The 22,761-nt window shown below is 37.6% G+C and overlaps 1 protein-coding gene across 1 annotated transcript in view; it reads right to left on the reverse strand.

Moving 5' to 3' along the window:
• DDX10 (DEAD-box helicase 10) overlaps nt 1–22,761 on the reverse strand; it is a 261,518-nt gene that overhangs the window by 26,785 nt on the left and 211,972 nt on the right. Inside the window, exon 17 of the mRNA XM_036076368.2 lies at nt 11,062–11,198. Coding sequence (XP_035932261.2) covers nt 11,062–11,198 — 137 coding nt within the window. The remainder of the gene's footprint in view (nt 1–11,061; nt 11,199–22,761) is intronic.

Consider the following 22,761-nt stretch of genomic DNA (forward strand, 5'->3'; position numbering starts at 1 on the left):
AATCACAATGGTATAAAGAAGAAAACTAGCAAAACCACAAAAACATAGCAGTTAAACAACATGCTACTAAACAACCAATGAGTCATTGAAAAAATCAAAGGAGAAATAAAAAATTATCTAAAGACAAATGTAAACAGAAATATGATATACCAAAATCTATGGGATGTGGCAAAAGTGTTTCTGCTGGTAAGTTCATAACTATACATGCCTCAAGACCTCAAGAAACAAGAAAAATCCCAAGTAAACAATCTAACTTCACACCTAAAGCAACTAAGAAAAGAACAACAAATAAAGCTTAAAGTTAGGAGAAGAAAGGAAATAATAAAGATCACACCAGAAATAAATGAAATAGAGACTAAATAACAGAAAAGATCAGTGAAACTAAGAGCTGGTTCTTTGAAAAGATCAACAAAATTGATGAACCTTTAGCCAGCTTCATCAAGAAAAAAGGAGAGAGGACTCAAAAAATAAAATCAGAAATAAAAGGTAACTGACACCACAGAAATACAAAGGACCCATAAGAAACTACTACAAACAATTATATGCCAACAAATTAGACAATCTGGAAGTAATGGATAAATTTCTAAAAACACACAATCCTCAAGGAATGAATCATGAAGACAGAGAAAATCTGAACTGACCAATTTCTAGTAAGGAAAGTGAATCCTTAATCAAAAACTTCCCAGAAATAAAAGCCCAGGACCAGATGGTTTCACTGGTGAATTCTACCAAACATTTAAAGAAGATTTAATGCCCATCATTCTCAAATTCTTCCAAAAAATTAAAGAGGAGAGAATGCTTCTAAACTCATTTTACAAGGCCAGCATTACCCTGATACAAAAAAACAAAGATACCACCAAAAAAAGAAAATTACAGGCCAATATCCTTGATGAACAAAGATGCAAAAATCCCCAACAAAATATTAGCAAACCAAGTTCGGCAATACATTAAAAGGATCACACACCATGGTCAAGTGAGATTTATCCAGGGATGGAAGATTGATTGAGTCAACATCCACAACTCTACCAACATCATACAGCACATGAAGAATAAAAATCTTGTGGGCGCCTGGGTGGCTCAGTTGTTAAGCAACTGCCTTTGGCTCGAGTCATGGTCCTGGGGTCCTGGGATCAAGTCCCATATCGGGCTCTCTGCTCCACGGGGAGCCTGCTTCTCCCTCTCCCACTCCCCCTTGCTTGTGTTCCCTCTCTCACTGTGTCTCTCTCTGTCAAATAAATAAATAAAATCTTAAAAAAAAAAAAGAATAAAAATCTTGTGATCATCTCAATAGATGTAAAAAAACATTTGACAAAATTCAGCATCCATCTATGATAGAAACTCTCAACAAAGGGAGTATAGAGGGAATGTACCTCAACACAATAAAGGGCATACTGACAAACCCACGGTTAACATCCTTCTCAATGGTGAAAAAACAAAAGCTTTCCTTCTAAGATTAGGAACAAGACAACAACGCCCACTCTCGTCACTTTTATTCAATATAGCACTAGAAGTCCTAAGCACAGCAATTAGGCAAAAAATTAATTAATAAAAAAATATAAACAAACAAACAAAAGTCAGAAGTAGAAAGAATCGAAAAGGAAAAAGTAAAACCATCACTATTTGCAAATGACATGTTACTACAAAAAACCCTGAAATCTTCATCAAGACACTGTTAGAACTAATAAATACATTCAGTAAAGTTGTAGGATGCAAAATTAACATACAGAAATCTGTGGTGTTTCTATACACTAATGAACAACTGTTAGAGAAATTAAAGAAAGCAATTTCATCTACAATTGCATCAAAAAGAATAAAATACCTAGAAAAAATTTTTAAACAAGAAGGTGAAAGACCTGTATACTAAAAACTGTAAGACACTGATGAAAGAATTTGAAGACTCAAATAGATGGAAAGATATTCCACACTCATGGATGGAAGAATTAGTATTGTTAAAATGTCCATATAATCAAAGGAATCTATAGATTCAATACAATCCCTATCAAAAAAAAAAATTCTGATGACATTTTTCACAGAACTATGACAAATAATCCTAAAATTTGCATGGAACCACAAAAGATCCTGAGTAGTCAAAGCAATCTTGAGAAAGAACAAAGCTGGAGGTATCATGTTTCCTAATTTCAACTATACTAAAAGCTATAGTAATCAAAACAGTATGGTATGGGCACAAAAAAATAGACACATGGGTCAATGGAACAGAACTAAGAGTCCATAAATAAATCCACATATATAGAGACAATTTGGGATAAATGAGCCAAGAACATACAATGGAGAAAGGACAGTCTCTCCAATAAATACTGCTGAGAAAACTGGTCAGCCAAGAACTAGACTGCTATCTTACACCATACACAAAAATTAACTCAAAATGGATTAAAGATGTAAAAAAAAAAAAAAAAAAAAAAGGATTAAAGATGTGACTAGAAGACTTGAAACCATAAAATTCCTAGAGAAAAACTTACACAGTAAGCTCTTTGACATCAATCTCGATGATGTGTTTGTAAATCTGATTCCAAAAGCAACAGAAACAAAAGCAAAAATAAACAAATGGGACTACATCAAACTGAAAAGCTTCTGTACAGCAAGGAAAATCATCATCAAAATGAAAAGGCAACCTACTGAATGGGAAAAGATATTTGCAAATCATATCCAATAAGGGGTTAATATCCAAACTAGATAAATAACATATGTAACTCAACAATTAAAAAAAAAAATTAAAAATTAGGCAGAAGATGTGAATAGATCTTTTTTTCCAAAGCAGACATACAGATGGCCAGCAGACACATGAAATGATGCTCAACATCACTAATCATGCAATTCAAAACTACAATGAGATATCACCTCACACCTGTTAGGATGGCTATTATCAAAAGGCCAAGAAATAGCAAGTGTTGGTGAGGATGTGGAGAAAAGAACCCTCGTGCACTCCTGATGTGAGTGTGAACTGGTGCAGCCACTGTGGAAAACAGTACACAGATTCCTCAAAAATTAAGAACAGATCTACCGCATGATCCAGCTTTTCCACTTCTGGGTATTTATCCAAAGAAAATGAAAACACCAATTCAACAAGATATATGTACTCCTATAGGTTCACTGTAGCATTATTTACAATAACTAAGATACAGAAAAAACCTAAATGTCCATCAATAGATAAATGGATAAAGATGTGACATAAATAAACAATGGATTACTATTCAGCCATAAATAAGAACAAAATCTTGCTATTTGTGACAACATCAATGGACCCTGAGGGCATTATGCTAAGTGAAATAAATCAGACAGAGAAAGACAAGTACTGTATGATTTCACTCATATGTGGAATCTGAAAACAACAACAACAACAACAAATGAACAAACAAAAGAATACCACAACAAGCTCATCGATACAGAGAACAGACTGATGGTTACCAGAAGCGAAGGGAGTTGGGGGGGTAGGTGAAATGGGTAAAGAGGGTCAAATTGTATGTTGATAGATGGTAATTAGACTTTTGGTGGTAATTATTTTGTACCCCATATAAATGTCGAATAACAATGTTGTACACCTCAAAGTAATATAATGTTATATACTAATTTTACTTATAATGGCAAAAACAAAAGTAAACAAAACCAAACAACAAAAATGAAAAAACCTAAGCAAGGTACAACCTAGAACTCTAAAAGGAGAGTGGATAAGGAAATTATGGTGTATAAATAATGGAAAGCCATATAATCATTAGTTATGAATCCATTCTACATGAGGCCATGTGAAATGAAGGAAAGGATCATCCTAAGAAAATGTTGTTCTCAACAGTCTTTTTAGTGAAAACAAAGTTGCCATGCACCAGACTATGGGTAGCAGCCAAGAGAACCCGACTCGTCAGTTCATTACCCTTGCTATATAGTTCGTCAGAAATGACCCTAACACTTCTGAAACATGACAAACTCCTAACTGTCATTGAGTCCCAGTTATTCAGTGGGTGGCTAAATGACAGAGAAACAGAAAGCACAGAGCAAAAACCGGGACCACAAATAAGGTCAAACTGGGAACCTCCTAAACCCCAAATTTCCCAAAGAGTCTTTCCCATCCTAACCCTCACCCCAGAAAATAACACTTTCCTTCCTCGATGGGTAGCATCCTTTCCCCTATGAATCCCAAGATAAATAATACTGCTTTTCGCCACACCCAACCCAACAACCTGCCTTTTAAGTTTCTCCATTCATGCTATTAACCACACAGGATATTCTTTTTTGTTTTGTCGTGTTATGTTTTGTTTGTTTTGTTTTGAGGACAATGACAAAGTGGAGAAAGATAAAATGAATACAATTTAAAGAAAGTCAAGTAAAATTAACTCCGTGTCAACCACAATTCACATGAAGTTCTGATCAAAGCCCTATGAAATGTGATAATTCATGGAACTTTGTATTTCACAAATAAGAAGAGAAGATGGAGATTTTCCCTTGAAAGCTGCTAGACAGATTAGATTCAGGGATAAATCTCCTGAAGTTAAAAAGAGTGAAAGGAAAGAATGACAGGCACACAATAAAGTCAATATATCATTAAGCTGAGCTGACTTCTTTCCTCATCTGCCACCCACAACTAGATCCACCAGTGAATAGGGATTCAAGTAAATGGAACTGTAGTCAATAGTATTTTTCTTTTCATAATTACCTAGACTCTGAGAAGAAAAAAAAAGTCCCCTTAAAAAATAATCACCCCCTAGATTCAGAACCAAAAATTCCAGTAAAATTCATATAAAATATATAATGTGCCATAACTGGTCCCAACCAAAAACAGTTAAAAAGAAATGAAAATGCTTCCTGGCCATTTTCCTTCCCCAGAAATTTGTCTCTGAGTCATACACATTTCTGTTGCAGGTGGAAAGCCTTCCACACTTTACAAAGCTGACTGTTAAGTCTTGGAAGAGAAGTTGGGAAGCAAGATTTAGTGAAGAAATGTCACAGAACAACATGAGGAGACACCACACAGATGAACGTGGGTCACCTCCTTTACGTAGGAGACAAATCTTAAAGATAAAGCAAGTTCACTCAAAACCAGAAAGCTAACATGGAACACAGTTGAAAAATAAAACAAAAACCCCAAACAAATGAAAAAGCAGGTAAACAAAAATTCTTCATCAACCTTTTGACACAGAGCTGTGTCGCAGAAGCCGAAAAGAACAGCTCCTGATATTAGATGTAAAACAGTTTACTCTGTGCAGGAAAAGGCATCAATCCATATCGAAGTTATCATGTCTAAATTATGCCAATAGTCTCAGTACAAATTATAGATGTAATGGGTCTTATGCCACCTAGAATAATGGACCACCAATGTAAGGATTTTTTATAAAGTAACCTGCCAGGGCCAGAGACTGGTCTGTGAAAAAAACAGTAACATAGTATCGGGCACTAAAAGTCTAACCACAACCTTCTTCTCTTTCCTTTTTTTGTTTGAAAAAGGTTAGGATTATAAATATTAAAAACTTAATTTGACTGAATAATGAATATCTTGAACACCCAGCTGCTTCTTTTTCATCATATTCAATACTTTGCAAATTTTCATCATTAGCAATTCACATGAAGATGGCCATAAACCAAACATGATGAATGCTACTAGATATACAAAAATTAATCTTATATTACATGCTCAAGACCAAATCTCTCAGCTTGCGAGGCACAGCTAAAAGGAACAATTCTAGTGAAAGAAGAGTTTAATTGGAATATGGTTAAAGATACTCTTGTTTCACTTCAAAGGCCGCACTGTTGAGAAGGGCAACCTCTCTTCTCCCTGCTCAGGCAAGACTTAAAACTTCATTCAGGTTAAGCTTAGACGTCACTCCCTTCACGAAGCTTTTCCAGAGTCACCAAGCCCAGGTTAGTTTCCTCCCTTGCTCTCTGCGCTCATTCCCTACCTGCCCTGCTCACCCCAGCCTCCCCCCACCCCCCCCCCCCCAAGTCACGGCATGTATCCATTCTATTGCTTTGTAACTGCATGCTTAGCTGTCCGCAACCTCTGCTAAACTAAAAACTGTGACAGCAGGAAAGGTATTTTTCTTTATGTTTCATCCTCTGTACCTGCACTCACTATCACCTGGCATATGATTACTAAAAAATTCTTAGTTGAAAGAACGCACAGAAGAAATATTACAAGCTGGAGACTAACAGGTAAGTGGATATTTCTAACTCTTAAAAAAGCAGAACATGATTTAAATAATACAGAAAGTTCTTACTCCAGTTCTTGGCACCACATCTTGAAAACAGCCAAATATTTTTATTGTGAAAGCAGTATAAATACATTATATAGCCCGTTGGGGAGATCAAGAAATAATGCATCACTTAGCAGCACAAAGAGCATTCCAATATTTGAGGCCTTTCTTCCTCTGAAGGTATGAAAGTCTATATCCAAACTCACTAGCAAGAACACGATTCTGTGCCGTTCCCAGCAGGGCAATGAATCCCAGATGTCACCAAGTCCACTGCAGCAAAGAGCTAGGTTCCTACCACACTGCTCTATTTTAGTAACAACGACAACAATGACAAACGCTAACACATTCTGTAGTAATTCCACCTATGCTAATTCCACGGTTAGGAGGAACCAGAAGGGAAAGCTACCGAGTAAAACACAGCCTGCGCCGATGTGTACGGAGGATGGAAGATGAGGAAAGGAACCACAGGGTGTCAAAGCAAGCTCTCCCTTCTCCATTTTCAAAAACAGCACACGAAAGCTTGGAGCCCTGATGGAGCTCGGGCATCTGCTGCTGACTAGCCAGCTGACATCCTTCTGTACTATGGGGGACACTACTGTTCCTCCTATTTCACTGCTCTCTTTCTAGGGATAAATGAGCTATTAATGACAGCATTCTTAAAGCTCCTTCAAAGGAACTCAAGGTCACATTATTTTCATCGTCGCTGAGAACTCTTTTAAGCAAGAGAACTCTTTTTGTCATGCTAACTTAAAGGAGCTGAATCTCGCACATCAGAATCCCTGGAATCAGTGTTAGAGATGACAGTTCTGAGAATTCTACAGAGGGTTCAGGATGGGTTAAATTCTACTGCACTGTGCACTGTGCTGAGGGAGACAGAGGTATGCTCTTTAAAACCCCATCACGCCTCCCTGAGGAAGAATTACAGACCCCAGATTCAGTCATTCTCCACTACATCTGGCTCTCCTTTGCCTACTTCCTACTGACTGTGTGTCTCTCCACGTAGAGAGACAAAAGTGTTACTCATGCCGAATATTAGGGGTATCACTGAGGTAAAGGACAAAGAAATACCCAGAGGAAACTTTCAAAGAAAGTGGCTCATGCTACTTACTTTGGGGACTGAGCCATTTTCTAATTGGTGTTATCTGGTCCCATAAAAGTAAACTCGTATCGGAAAAATGTGAAGTTAATAAGCAGAGAATAACCCACTGGGAGAGCAAAGATGACCAAGAGGCTGACACACTCACCGTTGCTGCAATTACTGAGCTGAGGTTAGAAACGGTGCAGCAAATAAAACCTGTGAGCCTGCCAGGAGAGCCCTCTAAAGCTGATATCACAAAATCCTAGCACCTCTTCTTGTTTATGGGCAGCAAGAAGATGCAGCCAAACTGGAGCATCCGGTAAAACTGTACTGGTGCTGGTATGATACACAGCAGTAGCAATAGCAATTACCACTGTCAAAATTCTAGTGTATAGGGATTTACATGTGAACACTTTTACTTATCTAAAAACAATTTTGGTTTTAGTTTACACTTATCTTTATTCATTTTCACTAAGGTCATTTTAACAGAGAAGGGGAAAGGGAGAAAAATGGAGGTAGAGTATATATAGGAATTTCACATGAAGGCTATATCTTGTAACTACCCGACACCCTGCCTTAGTTCGGGAATGGCAAATAGGTTTTATCTTGGGTAGGAATCCCAACTGATTGATCACGCTATATTGAGAAGGACTGCTTGGGCTAAACGGAAAGGAATATAGACAAAGTATATACTGGATGAGGGACAGGGAAATCAACCACCAGTAATATGGGCCTGCCATCCTGAGTCTAGTCCAGTGGGAGATTTTGGCAATATCTGAAGATATTTCTGGTTGTCCCAACTGGGGGAGCACTAGTGGTAGAGGCAAGGGATGCTGCTCAATAGTCTACGATTACTCCCAACCCACCAAAACAAAGATTATCTGTACAGGAGGTTAGTAATTTGAAGTTGGGAAATCTATCCTATAGTTAGTTCATCAATCAAGCCTTCACCCAAATGACATTAAATTGGTCTTCAGACAGTGTTCCTGAGCTACCCTTCCTAATGCTAGGGTAATTCTATATAACTTCATTGGAGTGTTAGAACTATGGAGTCAATTTGATTTACGCACATTACCCTGATCTTTCCCTAACTTAGTATTGTGATCACAAATTATTTTATCCCCTGAAGCCTTGGTTTCTTCATCTATAAGAAGAGAGGGTTAGACTAGATAATCACTGTCATCACAAACAAAAACAAAACTACTAGGAAGTCCTTACATGTGCCAAAGGGAATAAGCCCTTATTGATATTTTCTTCAACAAAAGATGATTTTTCTTCAGTTTAAGACAAGTTTACCAATTCCTTTCAATTTCTGTTAATGCAGATTTACTAGGTGTGCCTGAAATTAAAACCATTTTAATTTTCATGTAATGCTTAATTATTTTCCATCTGAACCTTTAAGTTAAGATGCTTTGGCATCTCAAGGTATTCTGGCCTTCTCGTCCTTCACCATTATACTATCTGAACTTGGCTTCTCCAGTTCTCCAACCATCTATTCTATGCTCTCTTGTATCATCTAAACTATTAGGACCAATTATATAGTTGCTGATAATTATACTTCTCTTTTTTTACTCTATAAATCTCTTTCATCAGTCAATCAATCAATCCAAATATTTCAGGGCCTTCTCTGTGCCTATGACATTAACAGTGGACAAAGGAGTAGAGTCAGGAGCCAGATCTGTTGACACAAAAGAAAGGTTCTGGCTTGGATGCAGTTACAGGCTTTAGTTAAGAGGATGAAGCACATGAAGCTATTAGAGAACAAGTCATATTAACGAGGTGGTAGCAGGGAAATGTCACTATGAGGGTAAAAAATGCCAGAAGAATGAAATGAAGCGTCTGCTGCGCACAGATTAAGGATAACCCAGAAGCTATCATAAGAACTGTTAGGGAAAAAATCGTTATGAATCAGATGCAGAAGGAATGCTGACATGTGGCCAATGACTTCAAAGGTAGGTTCTATGTTTTAAAGGCATATTAAATAGATATGCAAAATATGGCTGAATAACAAACAGTGAGAACCAATGAATGTTCTCTCCAGAGACTAAAATTATACAGAAACATTTGGAAGTGTTAAAAAAGAGATAATAGGCCCCAAATGGAGTCACTTGTGCCAAGCCCCACATCAATAAACCAAGACTTAATACCTAACCTAGTTGTGGCTTCAGCCTCTCCCAGGAATGTGACCTAAAACCAGTCAATCTGGAATCACCTGGTCAGCACCAGTGAGGTCATCTGCCCAACAGACCCCTTCCATCCCCACAGGAAGGTGACCTTGTCTAAAACAAGCCTCTCTTTGATAAAAACAAAAAAATTCCTTCTCCTGCTCCCCTCTACCGATAAAAGCCTTTCATTTTGTAGAGCTCTTCAGAGCACCTTTGTATATGCTAGATGGGATGCTGCCTGATTTCATGAATTGTTGAATAAATTCATTAAAATCTTTAAATTTTACTCAATTGAATTTTGTCTTTTAAAAGAAGTTAATGATATAAAGTCATATGTGTGAGTTAGATCACATCTATCAAAATGGAGATCCCATAAACCAACTCTGAAAAAGGGACATTTATTTTAGAGCCCATGGGGAAGCATCCACTCAACCGCTTAGTGAACTGCTAGTTCATCAAGGTCTCAACGTGTGCACCAAGGAACTTTCTGAAGCAAAGTGTGCATATTTCCCCTTAAAGATCAATTTCTCAAGATTAGGAATATGCCCTGAATCTAAATTATTTAACCCTTATGCCACATATTTATATATTTTCCTAAGTCACAATCAAATTATTCTCACCTGTGCTACCTCTTGTGGTAGTAAAGCTAGTGTGTGTACCACACTGTCTGCTATTAGGTCCACTACCCAGCTGTCCAACAGCAAATGTCTCAAGTTTCTGACAGCACTTGGGAAGACTGCATTTTGGATGTCATTTCAGTATTATAAGATAATTCTATGTTTAAATGAACACAAGATCAAAATGAAGAGTGACTCTGAAATGATCCTCCCTTTAGCATTTACTCCTTAGGGGATAATCTTTTTGAGATTTTTTCATAATGTTCTTACTTAAAACCAGATTATAGCTCTTTGTGGCCTATCTCTCTAACTCCCAAATCCCTGAGCTAGTAGTTAGGGGTTCCAACAAGCTCCCTCTTTCCTTCAATCATATTAACTTCAGCTGTCATTAGTACCTCCCTTCTACCTGAAGAGGCTCATTGGTTTAGAATGTCCTTGAAGTTCTGTGCCCTCAACTTTTAAATCAATACAATCTCAATGTAATCTAATACACAGTACTCTGAAAACAAATGCTAAGCAAATCATGCTATTATTCAATTCATTGCATTTCATCTGTTTTTGGCACGGACGCAAATAAGTTCACAAGTAAACAGATTTTAAATTGAGAGAATTTGTCAAGGGCTGTTTAAGTTTTCCATTATTTTATGTATTTGTTACTTAATTTTATATAAAAAATGTGAAAGTATAACTGCCCTTTTTTAAAATTCAGAGAGACTTTTTAACAACACTCTCAACAGAGTCCTTTGACAGTGAATCAAAATAAAATTCTGCCTCTGTTTGCACTAAGTATACCCTACCACATCAAATACTTAGGCATAAAGGGTTCAGAAGGAGAAAGACAAGAAGAGAGAAAGAAAAAACAATTCTTATTATAACTGTTAAAACTAACAGTGATAACAGAAACAATAAGAGAAGAGAAGAGCACAAGACATTTGTCTCTACACATCCTCTGGATTCAGAGGAGAAGATCTATATATTTAATCCTACTAAAAGTAAAAACATACCTAATATTATTTTCCAGGTCTTCACTGTCTGATTCTTCAGAGCTTCTGTACTTATCCGGATCTGGAAGTGTGCTTGGATCAAATCCATCATCATCATCATCACTCCAATCCAGAAAGGCTTCCTCTTCATCTCTGACCTAAGAAAACACAAGGGGAGTTGTGGTTTAAGAAAACAGCTGATGAGTAATCAAGTCTTATTTCAAGACACAAACACTTGTCTAATTGATATCCTCAAACTGGAAGCCTTCTATTCTGGTGAAAGCCACTATGTGACTTTCAGAACCATTATCATTTGCAAAGAGAAAGGAAACCCACATCATTTCAAAAATAAAATGAAAATATGGTTTAGGAAGTAAATCACCATTAAGTCCCTTAAACAAAACGTGGGAAAAATGGTCAGTTTTATTACTTCCACATAACTGTCAAAGAAATAAAGTATAAGATAAAGTTGTTTTTGTGCTCCTGTCCATACACATGTGAATTTCAAAACTCCCAAAAATATTATATGAAAATATAAAAGGCCAGAAGAGGTACAGAAACTCTCTTTTTGTCTGATGACTTTATGATCACAGTAATCTAAGTGTTTAAATTAATAATCAGATCAATACAAGCTCATTAATAGTAAGGAGGGTTCTAAATTCAAGTTTAAGTATGAAGTCATTAAAACAATGGAAAAGGAGAGGAATACCAAAAGACAGGAGAAGCAGTAACACATGGAAGAAGTTGGGAATAATTCCGTTTTATGCCAAGTACGTACGTAGGTGGGCTTTTTTTTTTTTTTTTTTTTGCTTTTATTTTATAGTGGTTTATTTTTGTCAAAGAACAAAGCAATGTAATGTTAAAATACACTTACTACACATTTATGTAATGACCATCCCTTATAAAAAATTTATTTCTGGCACATTGTGCTTCTTATCTACTAGGTTACAAAACCAAACAAGCATCATCACATGCATTTAGCAGATTATAAGTAGGACTTAAAAAAAAATTCTGGATGAGTTTCTCTCAGTTACCATCTTTATAATTCTTCTTCACACCATATGAGACAAACGTCAATGATTCTGTTTTCAAATGTTTAATGTTCTTTCCCAGGAAGTGCATAACAACTCAGAATAGCATAGCAAGTGACTGTGCAAAGCCATGGTAGAGGCCCTCTAACACCTTCTGAACATCTCTCCCTTGATAACCTCTCAACATAACAAAAGGAGGAAGAAGAAAAGAAAAGAAGGATTAGTCATCAATGCAAAAGGCCCCTATTGCTTTCCTGGTAAAGCTCCCAGCTGAAAATAACAGGTCTGAAAAAAATGTATCAAAGGTGGGAGTGGGGGGATTGCCATCAAAGGCAGTAAGCGGCACCCTGCACAGCCTACGAGATGGTCTACTTGAAAATAATGAAGGGTATCAACAAAAACTGAATGTCCTCATATACTCAAAAACACTAATCTCCTGGGCTACAAGGTATTTCCCATTTTCCAGTCTGATGCTCTCAAAGGAATTTGAAGACAGAGCAGATTCAAAACAATTTTCAAGTTTTTTGGTCTCTCTTTACACTTAAAATGTATGAAGGACTCCAAAGATCTGTGAATGTGGATTATATTTACTGTATTAGAAATTAAAACTAAGATTTTTTAAAAATTAATTTTAAAGTAACAAAATTCACTACGTATTAACATAAATGTCATATTTTATGAAAAACAGCTATAATTTCCCAAAATACCATTGTTTTATATTTTTGCAAGTTTCTTTAATAACTAGTATTTTTTTTTCTTTTCTTTTATTTATTTATTTATTTTTTTTTTAAGAGAGCGTGCACATGTGAGCCGGGGGAGAGAGGCAGGGAGAGGGAGAGAGAGAGGGAATCTCAAGCAGACTGCACACCCAGTGGGGAGCCTGACACCAGGCCTTGATCTCATGACGCTGAGAACATGACCTGAACGAAAACCAAGAGTCGGATGCTTAACCGACTGAGCCACCCAGGTGCCCCTATAGTAACTAGTTTAAAAGAAGACAGCTGAGTGCCCAAATGTTCCTCTGCATTCACAATGTGTTGTTCTGGGTGAAGTATATGAAGAAAATCTAGTCGCTCTGAGATAGATGGTTGGGAAAGGGAGGAGTAGCCTTTTCAGGGAATGGCAGTTACTTTTCTTTGATAACACAACAAATCCTGATGAGTAGTTTCAGAACAAGTAGTTGCAATGTAGAATCTGAAGCCATTCTGTACTGTTACATTAAAACCCATCGGTCTACCTTTCACTTTGAATGTATCTTTTACCAGTGAGTGATTTTGTAACATCATGTATCAGCTATGTGGAAAACACTGGTTCACTGAATTATGCAGATCTTCCTTATGTGAATCTTCAAGTGTAGATACATTTCATTTTACAATATATTTTTTTAAAGATTTTATTTATTTGACAGAGAGAGACACAGCGAGAGGGAACACACCAGGGGGAGTGGGAGGGGGAGAAGCAGGCTTCCCGCAGAGCAGGGAGCCCGATGGGGGGCTCAATCCCAGGACCCCAGGACCATGACCTGAGCCGAAGGCAGACGCTAAACGACTGAGCCACCCAGGCGCCCCTCATTTTACAGTATTTTTTTAAAATCACATTTGTTAATATCACCTTCAATATCATAAGAAGTGTCTTTCAAAGTATGGGGAAGCTATTGGTGGATACAAGCTTTCCAAAATTTTTCTTAGAAACTCAAATTTTATGATTAACAACAAATATTTTTGGTTTTTCCCTTGACATGTAAGCAACAAGTGTCATTTTCCTCTGGTGGTTTTCAAACATTTCTCTTTATCATAGAGGAGTGTTTTTTGGTTTGTTTTTAATTTTATTTTATTATGTTATGTTACATCTGGGAATGGTTTTGTGTTCCTCTTTCTTGTGGCTCTGCCAGCTTCTTGGATCTATCATTTCATGTTTTTCACTACATTTGGGGAGTTTGGCCATTATTTCTTTAAACATTTGTATGCCTCGTTCTCATATATATTGGCCTACTTCACAGTTCTCTGAGGCTTTGTTCATTTATTTTTTTCAATCTTTTTTCTTCATGGTCTTTGGACAGGGTCATTTCTACTGGGTCTCCAGGTTTGCTATTCCTTTCTTCTGATATTTCCAAACTACTTTTGAGCCCATCTGGCATTTTTTTTTTTTTTAACTGTAATTTTGTGTTTCAGCTCTAGGACTACCCAGCCTGTTTTGTTTTTAATATAGTTTCCATAGCTCTGCTGAGATTATCTATTTATTCATTCATACTATATTTTCCTTTAATTCTCTGAACATACTTTCCTTTAATTCTTTGAACATATTTAAAATAGTTGCTTTGAAGTTTGCTAAATTCAAATCTGGCCTAATAGTTTCTGTGACTGCCTTTCTCTTCGGTATGGATCACATTTTACTGCCTAATTGCATCTCCAATAATTTTGTAGAAAAACAGACACTGCAGATATAGAAACTGAATTCTGTCACATTCTTCTGAGGACTACTGGACTTGTATTCTATTAGGCAGTTCTCTTGCTTGGGTTCAAACCACAAACTCTATCATGGTGCTCAGGTGCTTATAGCTCTGTTTTGTCCCTGTGGCTTCCAAATGCTGCTTTTTTAGCCTGGCTTCCTACAGGTCTCCCCTGAGCCTATAACATGTGACACCCAGCCAAGGATTTAAGCAGAATTGAGCTCACCTTCTCTATAGTTTTCTTGCTTGTGGGAATTGCTCTAATTTCCACCTGCTATATTGGCTTTGAGATCTATGCTCTGACACTTCAAGCAGAATATTTCATTTAACTGCATTTTAACACCTAATACCATTTAATATGCTCCTTTCACATTTATCATAAAACAAGTGGCCTTCAAAAAAGTCCTACAATAGGAGAAATAAATTAGATAGTGAGACTTAGTATAAATATCTCACTCAATATTCCAGTGCACATATTTGACTATTTGAAGGAAAATACTAATTCAGACTGATGAAAATTTAAATGGATAAGATATTATTTGGATTTCTGTTACTCTCTCTTCCAATTAACAACATTCAGGTTTTGTTATTTCCTAACTTAGAAGATGATCACCATATTGTTTGTGCATTACATACCTTAATGCATGACAATGACAAATGAATTTAAGTTGGCAATCACTCCTTTCAGAAACAATTTCAACCTACTAGAAGTGTAGGAATGACAAAAAAAGTCATTTTTATATTGATCTTTCTTGTCCTTTGGTTCATTCTTCATATGGTCAGAAATAAAACTATAAAATATAAACATACTGTGGCTCTTTGATAGCTTTAGTTTATTAAAACAAAAACACTATCATTTACAATAAACACAAAGCATAAATAAAAGTCATGAGGAGTATTGCCATAATGAAAACATTCTAGAGAAAAGCACTGTTTGCCTTTATCATAAGGTCTAGTTTAGAAGTATGTTCCTTCTAGCTATTTAAGGTAGCAAAAAAAAAAAAAAGACGTTCTAGCTGCTCATCTCTACTAACTGCTCGTCTCTATCCTTGTGATTTCATAAATCATTCAAAAGAATATTTATAAAAAAGGCACCATACTCATTTTTATCTCCTTTTGGGATTATCTTCATGAGAACGTAATTACTCTGATATACCTACCACTTCCCAACTCTGACACCTCAGTGCGTTAGGACACCATGGCTAGAAGCTCATGGCAAAAGGGAACTATTTAATATTTAAGCATTAAATGCAGGAAAGTAATTAAATTTCTACCTTAGAGATGCCGCACCTGACAGCAATGGGAAGGGTGGTTGAAGGGTTTAAGGTTTGAAGGTAGGATATCAGTTTAAAAACTACAATAATCCAGGTGGAAAGAGGGATTCAGTGAAGAAAGTGGCCATGGAAATGGAGGTGGGGACAGGTCTGAAAGATGTCAAGGAGGGAGAACCAACCAGATTCTGTGGACTACATGGGTACATAATATATTGCAAAGAATCAATATGCACAGAACCATAACTGCACATGTCAAATATGGTCCAAGAAAGCTGCTTGGTAAATACTGCAAAGATGCCTTACAAAAACGCCTTTCTTCAACAAGTCTTTATTAAGAAGCTATTATGTGTGCCAGATACATAACTAGGTTCTGGGGATGCAGAGTAAATGAGACAAAGTCCCTACCCTAACAAGAAAATGAACTCTTCTAGGTTACTTACCCATGGAGAAGCATAGCATGAAAGCCAGGTTCCCAATCACGAGCGAACTGACTCCACTAGTCCTGCTAAATGCCTACCATCTTACAGAATGCAGTCTTCAACTCAGGGTTCCTCTAACATGCAGCTGACTGACCATGGATCCTGACGGTCAACATGCTTCTCTTCAGGTACTTCCAGGTTGGAAGCTGCAACCACTCCTGCCTCACTGACCAACCACCCTCCCACCTTCCCCCGCTCCCCAACCCCAGCTCAAAACAAAACAAGAACCCCTCCTGTCACACCTATACTCCACTCTTCTCTCTTACAACCCCAAGAAATAAGGCCTCACACCCAAAGAGATCAGGGTCACCTCTATGAACGGGCTGTTCCTGAAATATAGTTTCGGAACCTCTGAGGAAAATATTTCACCTAAAATAAGAATGGCTTTTCCAAAAATAGTTACTTGGAAGACTCAATTTTAAGTAGGATACAAGAAAATATATGAAAAAGAAATGTAACCCAACTAGCTTTTATTTTGTTTTCGGTTTTGATGATGGCAAGAAACACAGATGCGAAGTGTCACCCTCCAGCAATAAATTCACAAAGGGCTCTGACACACTTTATCTTACTTGATTTTCAAGCCCTATGAAGAAGATAATTACTGTTCTTGTTTTCAAAATGAAAAAAACTGCGATTCAGAGGACTAAATAACTTAACCAAGGTCACACAAACCTGGACGTATACTATGTCAACTTTCTCTGTAAAATCTCTGGATTTGAAGCTGGTACAATTCTTCCCTCAGAATCAAGCATATTTTATAAGCTTCATAAATCATAGAGCGCTGTTTTCTATGCACATTGCATGCACTCACCTCCAGTCTGATGCTCTGGTCTCCCAAGTACCTCTCTGGTGTCTCCTGCGTGCCGTCCCCCACCAGCTTCCTCACGAGACTCTCTGTAACCATTCTTCCCCTCCTTTTTTTTTTTTTTTTAAAGATTTTATTTATTTATTTGACAGAGAGAGAGAGAGAGACAGCGAGAGAGGGAACACAAGCAGGGGGGAGTAGGAGAGGGAGAAGCAGGCTTCCCCTGAGCAGGGAGCCCGACGCAGGGTCCGATCCCAGGATCCTGGGATGATGACCTGAGCTGAAGGCAGACGCTTAACAACTGAGCCACCCAAGCGCCCCTCTTCCCTTCCTTCTAATCACATCAATTATCTATGTTGTAACTAGAATGTTGTTGCTTCATTAAGGTTCAAATCTGATGGTGTTTTCACCTGCTTACAACCCTTTAAGACACTCTTTCAAGTCCTAGAACAAGTCAAGCCCCTTCCCACCTCAACATCCTCACGCCGGGTATTTTTCTACTAGAATCCTCTTCCACTTCCTCTTGCCTGGTGTACGGTTTTCTGACACCAATTTTTCAATGCCAGACGAGTGTCCCAGCAATTCAATTCTGACACGATGCAGAGTTAGCAAAGACCCACAGGTAAAGGGCTCAGTCCCACGAGACATCAAATGCCAGCTGCAAGTGGGGTCCCCAAATGACCTGCACTTCTCCCTGGCCAACTACAAATTCTGGGATTCTCACAACCTCCTCCTCAGGTTTGATAATTCTCTAGAATGATTCAGAACTCAGGAAAGTGCCCTGCTTATGACTGCCAGCTTCTTTATTATAGAGGTAACAACTCAGGAACAACCAAATGGAAGAGATGCATAGAATAAGGTATGGAGTGGGGATGGGGTGCAGAACTTCCAGGCCCTCTCCAGGTGGGCCACCTTCCTAGCACAGTGACATATTCACCAACCTGGAAGTTCTCAGAACCTTACTGTTCAAGAGTTCTTATAACTCAATTTCCAGGCCCAATTTCCTTCCAAGAGATAGGAGGTAGGGCTAAAAGTTCCCATCCTCTAATTCTGTGTTCGGTCTCTCTGGTGACCAGGCCCCCTTCCGAAGCTATCAAGAGACTCCACCCTGAGTCACCTCATTCGCATAAACTCAAGTGCACTGGGCAGGAGCTCCTTATGAGTAATAAAGCACTTCTACCACTCAGGAAATTCCAAGGATTTTAGAAGTTCAGTGTCGGGAACCAGGAATAAAGATCAAATATATTTTTTATTATACCACACGTGGTTAATTCCAAGTCATCAGGTCTTAGATTAAACATTTCTAAACATCACTTCCTTAGTAAAACTTCCTGAAGATTTGGGGCGCCTGGGTGGCTCAGTCGCTAAGCGTCTGCCTTCGGCTCAGGTCATGATCCCAGGGTCCGGGGATCGAGCCCCGCATCAGGCTCCCTGCTCTGCGGGAAGCCTGCTTCTCCCTCTCCCACTCCCCCTGCTGTGTTCCCTCTCTCGCTGTGTCTCTCTCTGTCAAATAAATAAATAAAATCTTTAAAAAAAAAAAAAAAAAACTTCCTGAAGATTTGTTTCAGTGTTACACCTCAAGCAAATTCCCTATTTAATGTCTATACTCCTTTCTCAGCAGTAGGTTCCCTGGGAGTAAAGGCCATAACCTGTTACTGCTGTTGAAATAAATCCCCAGGCCCAAGATGGAGGCACTCCTACCTGGGGCGCCATGTGAGCACATCAAAACTTTGTGTCCCTGTAAATGTGCTGCTTTACCAGACATGCACTCTATCCAGTCAGCTAATCCCTAAGTGCCAAGCCAACTCTGGTCCTTCTCACCCAGAACAAGACTGATTAAGTGGCCCCAACCAACCAGATATTTTTTCCCTCTTCCTTGTTCTTTATTCTTTATCCTATAAATGCTTCCTGCCTTATGCCCCATTTTGCAGTTCTCCAATAGGAAACTGTCCACTTCACAAAATGTTAAAGCTTGTATCACCTAAATTGTCTTCTTTGAACATTTTTCTTAAAATTGCTCACTGCTGAAATCAAAAAGCACAGAGCAGGTTCGCAAATACTTGATAAGCAAATAGATGTTTAATGTGAAAATATTAAAGTGGAATACAATATTATTAATGAGTATATAAATACTTATAATTGATAAAGGTTTAATACTAGTTAAATTAGAAATCTTATCAATTTAGATCTAATTGTAGGATTTTTATTGATAATTGTCAACCACTTATGTCTCAGATTCCTCAAGTATAAAATAGAAATATGTCATAGTATTTAGGCATAAGGAAGCCGATAACAATTTTAATTAATTGCAGGTGCTTGGAAAATATGCAATCAGCATCTTAATAGGAAAAAAAATGAGTGGTCAGTAAAGAAAAATGAATGTGTGATAATGCCTATAAAATAATAATAAATTATGTTTAAAATTCCCTCTAGAAGATCGTGCAAGAAAACTTCAGGTAAGAGCTATACACACACTGAGGGCTTATACATACACAAAGAATCTAGTTATGGACTTGGCTATGAACAAGTCCTTGACCCTTACATTCATTCAAAAAATTCGGAAACCTCAAGCACTTCCTTCAGCTCAAATTAATAATCATTTCCTGAGTGCTCAGTATATTTAGCCCATGATAGGTAGGCAAAAATGAATGAGTCAGGGTCTTACTTTTGAGAACTTTAAAATTTTAGAATATTGTTTAAACTTCCTTCGGCAGACAGACAGGAGAGAGAGCCGGACCCTACGCCTAACTACGCTTCTATACATGCTGGATTTCCTTTACTTCTTTTTCTTTCTGAGGGCACTCACAACCACAGCCAAAGCAAAAACAAAAGTGAAATCCTAGCGCTAAAAGTGAGAGAGTACAAAGTGGCCCAACAAGAAATGTAACACACTCAAAGCTTGATAAAAAGAAAACACAAAGTGACATAAGTCGAGAACATCTCAAGAGGAGGGCTGACAAGGGAGGAAAGAAAATGGATGATTGCCTTGAACTACATGCAAAGTAAGAGAGCCTCACTTCGCACCGGAGTATATTTTATTAGGCCAAAGACCAAAGCGTTTCTAAAATAACAGGGAATAAGACTTGATTTCAGTCACTTTGCTAAGGAGTGGAAACGGAAGCAATACCGCATTCAGCGGATGGAGAGATCACGTGTGCTTGCAGGTCGGGATCATCAGTGAGGAAATCATCTCAAAGTCTAAATTACCTGCATTACCTTTCTCTATATTATACAGCATTCAACAAAAATGAATAAAATAAGTTTTCAGAATTGTCTTCAGATTTTAGTTATTTAATTCCATTTAGGATTTTAAAAAAGAAGTCTTCCCATAATGATGAACTAAAGCAGAATGTCAACTTTGACACAACAAAATTTCACGAGGGAAAATTCCAATGTAATAAACTATTTCTGATCCTGAAAAAGAATGTAAAGATGGCGAAAGAAAATTTTAGAAAAAAATGAGGTATTCAAAATACAATTTGTTACCACTAACAAAACTTCAAAACAACTTTCTAAGAAAGCACTGAGAAGATGATACCTCATAGTTTTGAAATTTAAAATAAAAATTCTGATTGCTAAAGACAGAGCCAACCATCTTCAGTAGTTAGAGATGGATTGATTTTTTTGAGAAGCTATACATTCCAGGTACAAAGTTCCTGAGTGAAAAAAAATCATTGAAATGGTTTTTCTCAACTATAAGCACAAAAAGATTAATGATATTAAATGCTGAAAGTCAGCATCTACTTATTAAGGTCCATGTGCAGAATAGTAAACATAGGAGAAGCTGACAGAGCTGAGAGATCACTGCTCCTGACCATAATGCCAAATTTTAATAGCCTGACTCCTTCACTTTTTAATAAGGATGTTGTCATACTCATTAAAATATTTTAGAATATTTTCAGTTTCTGGCTCCTAGAAATTTATTCCATAATGGCGATGTTGGGCTTTGGCCTAATGCTGATTTTTATACTTGGTGTTTGGTATCTGGCCAAAGCGTGTCTTTTCTGCACTCCCAGTATGTACTGGCTGAATGGCACTTGAAATCCACAACCCTGGCTGAGGGTTCTGGACTCTATATTTATGGGGTTCTTGTTCAGAAATCTGTCCTTCCTGACTCCAGCACTTATCTAATAGGCACAGTGAGTCAGAGGAAGGCAACACACTTCAGCCATGGCCATCTACTCATAGAGGAACCTGAGAAGACAAAGGAACACAGGATGTTGGGAAATGATAAAAGCAATATCCAGGGGAACAAGGAGGAGAATTTAAGCAAAGGCTACCTGTTTAGAGAATTTCTTTCTTAAATCTAGTTAAGCTTACCCAAATTCTGCTCAGTACCCTCTTTATTTTTTCTAAGCATTCCAAAACAATAGAAATATCTGATTGAAAGACTATGAGGAGGTGATATAAATAATACATGAAGTGAACACAGTTAAGAATGGCAGGCGAAGGGCTGGCACATGAATATTCAAAGCCTCAAAGAGCAAGTCCCAAATTTGGAAGGATCTTCAGAATTTGGCATAGTCACTCAACAACTATATACTGCATACTTACTGTTTGCTGAGCATTGCTACAGAAGAAGAATGTAATCTGAAACATGGCATGACAGAAGAGCCTATGATTCAGCATTTTAACCTTAATAAGACTTTCAACAAAATGAAATTCCTTCTAAAACTGCCTTACACAAAATTCACTATTCTTCCTAAATTGCTTACTTACTTGCTTACTTAATATATGAATATCTCATACAGCTCTGAAAGATACGGAGAATGCTACAATTTCATAATATCCTATTACATAATGGTGCTTCCCATTATTGATCATCTTTATTTCTCATACTGTTTTTCTTTTTAAAGATTTTATTTATCTGACAGAGAGAGAGACAGCGAGAGCAGGAACACAAGCAGGGGGAGTGGGAGAGGGAGAAGCAGACTCCCTGCTGAGCAGGGAGCCCGATGTGGGGCTTGATCCCAGGACCCTGAGATCATGACCTGAGCCGAAGGCAGACGCTTAGCGACTGAGCCACCCAGGTGCCCCTTCTCATTCTCTTCTTTCCAGAGGAAAGTTACATCAAATAAGATATTAGACAAAATACAAATTCCAGTTTGCCATTCTTGTCACAATAATGAACACTTTAATCTAAAATGAGTGACAAGACCCTGATTTGATTGTCCCACCCATCGCTGGCTGCGAGTCCTTAGGCAATTTCCAATTTACTAACTCTGGGAGCTTGTTTCCTCATCTGTATAATCTAAACACAGCCATCTACCATTCAACGTTGCTGTGAGGATCAAATGAGAAGGCACAAGAAGTCTGTGACAATGTTCATCATCATTAATAGCAGAACTGTACAAACGGGAAAAAGACATGCCGGCAGTTTGGCGGTCTTATCCTTTCTAGGTATCCCTCTGCTTTCTCCAAATATGAATTCTAACACAGGCAGAAATGTGCAACAGATTTAAATCTCCTTAGGAAGCAGTGTATTCATAATAAAAAAATAGAAAATTATACACAAAAGAGAACAGAACTGAAACTATCAATGTTAGAATGTTAGCAAAGGTAGTTCAAGAATAAATAAAAGTATTACTTTGTAAACCAAGTAGTAAATTTGATGAATGGGATATTATTCAACAATGACAAGGACTGATCTATGCAACAACACGGGTGAATTTCAAATGCACCT

The sequence above is a fragment of the Halichoerus grypus genome, chromosome 11, assembly GCF_964656455.1.
Source record: "Halichoerus grypus chromosome 11, mHalGry1.hap1.1, whole genome shotgun sequence".
Taxonomy (NCBI): Eukaryota; Metazoa; Chordata; class Mammalia; order Carnivora; family Phocidae; genus Halichoerus; species Halichoerus grypus.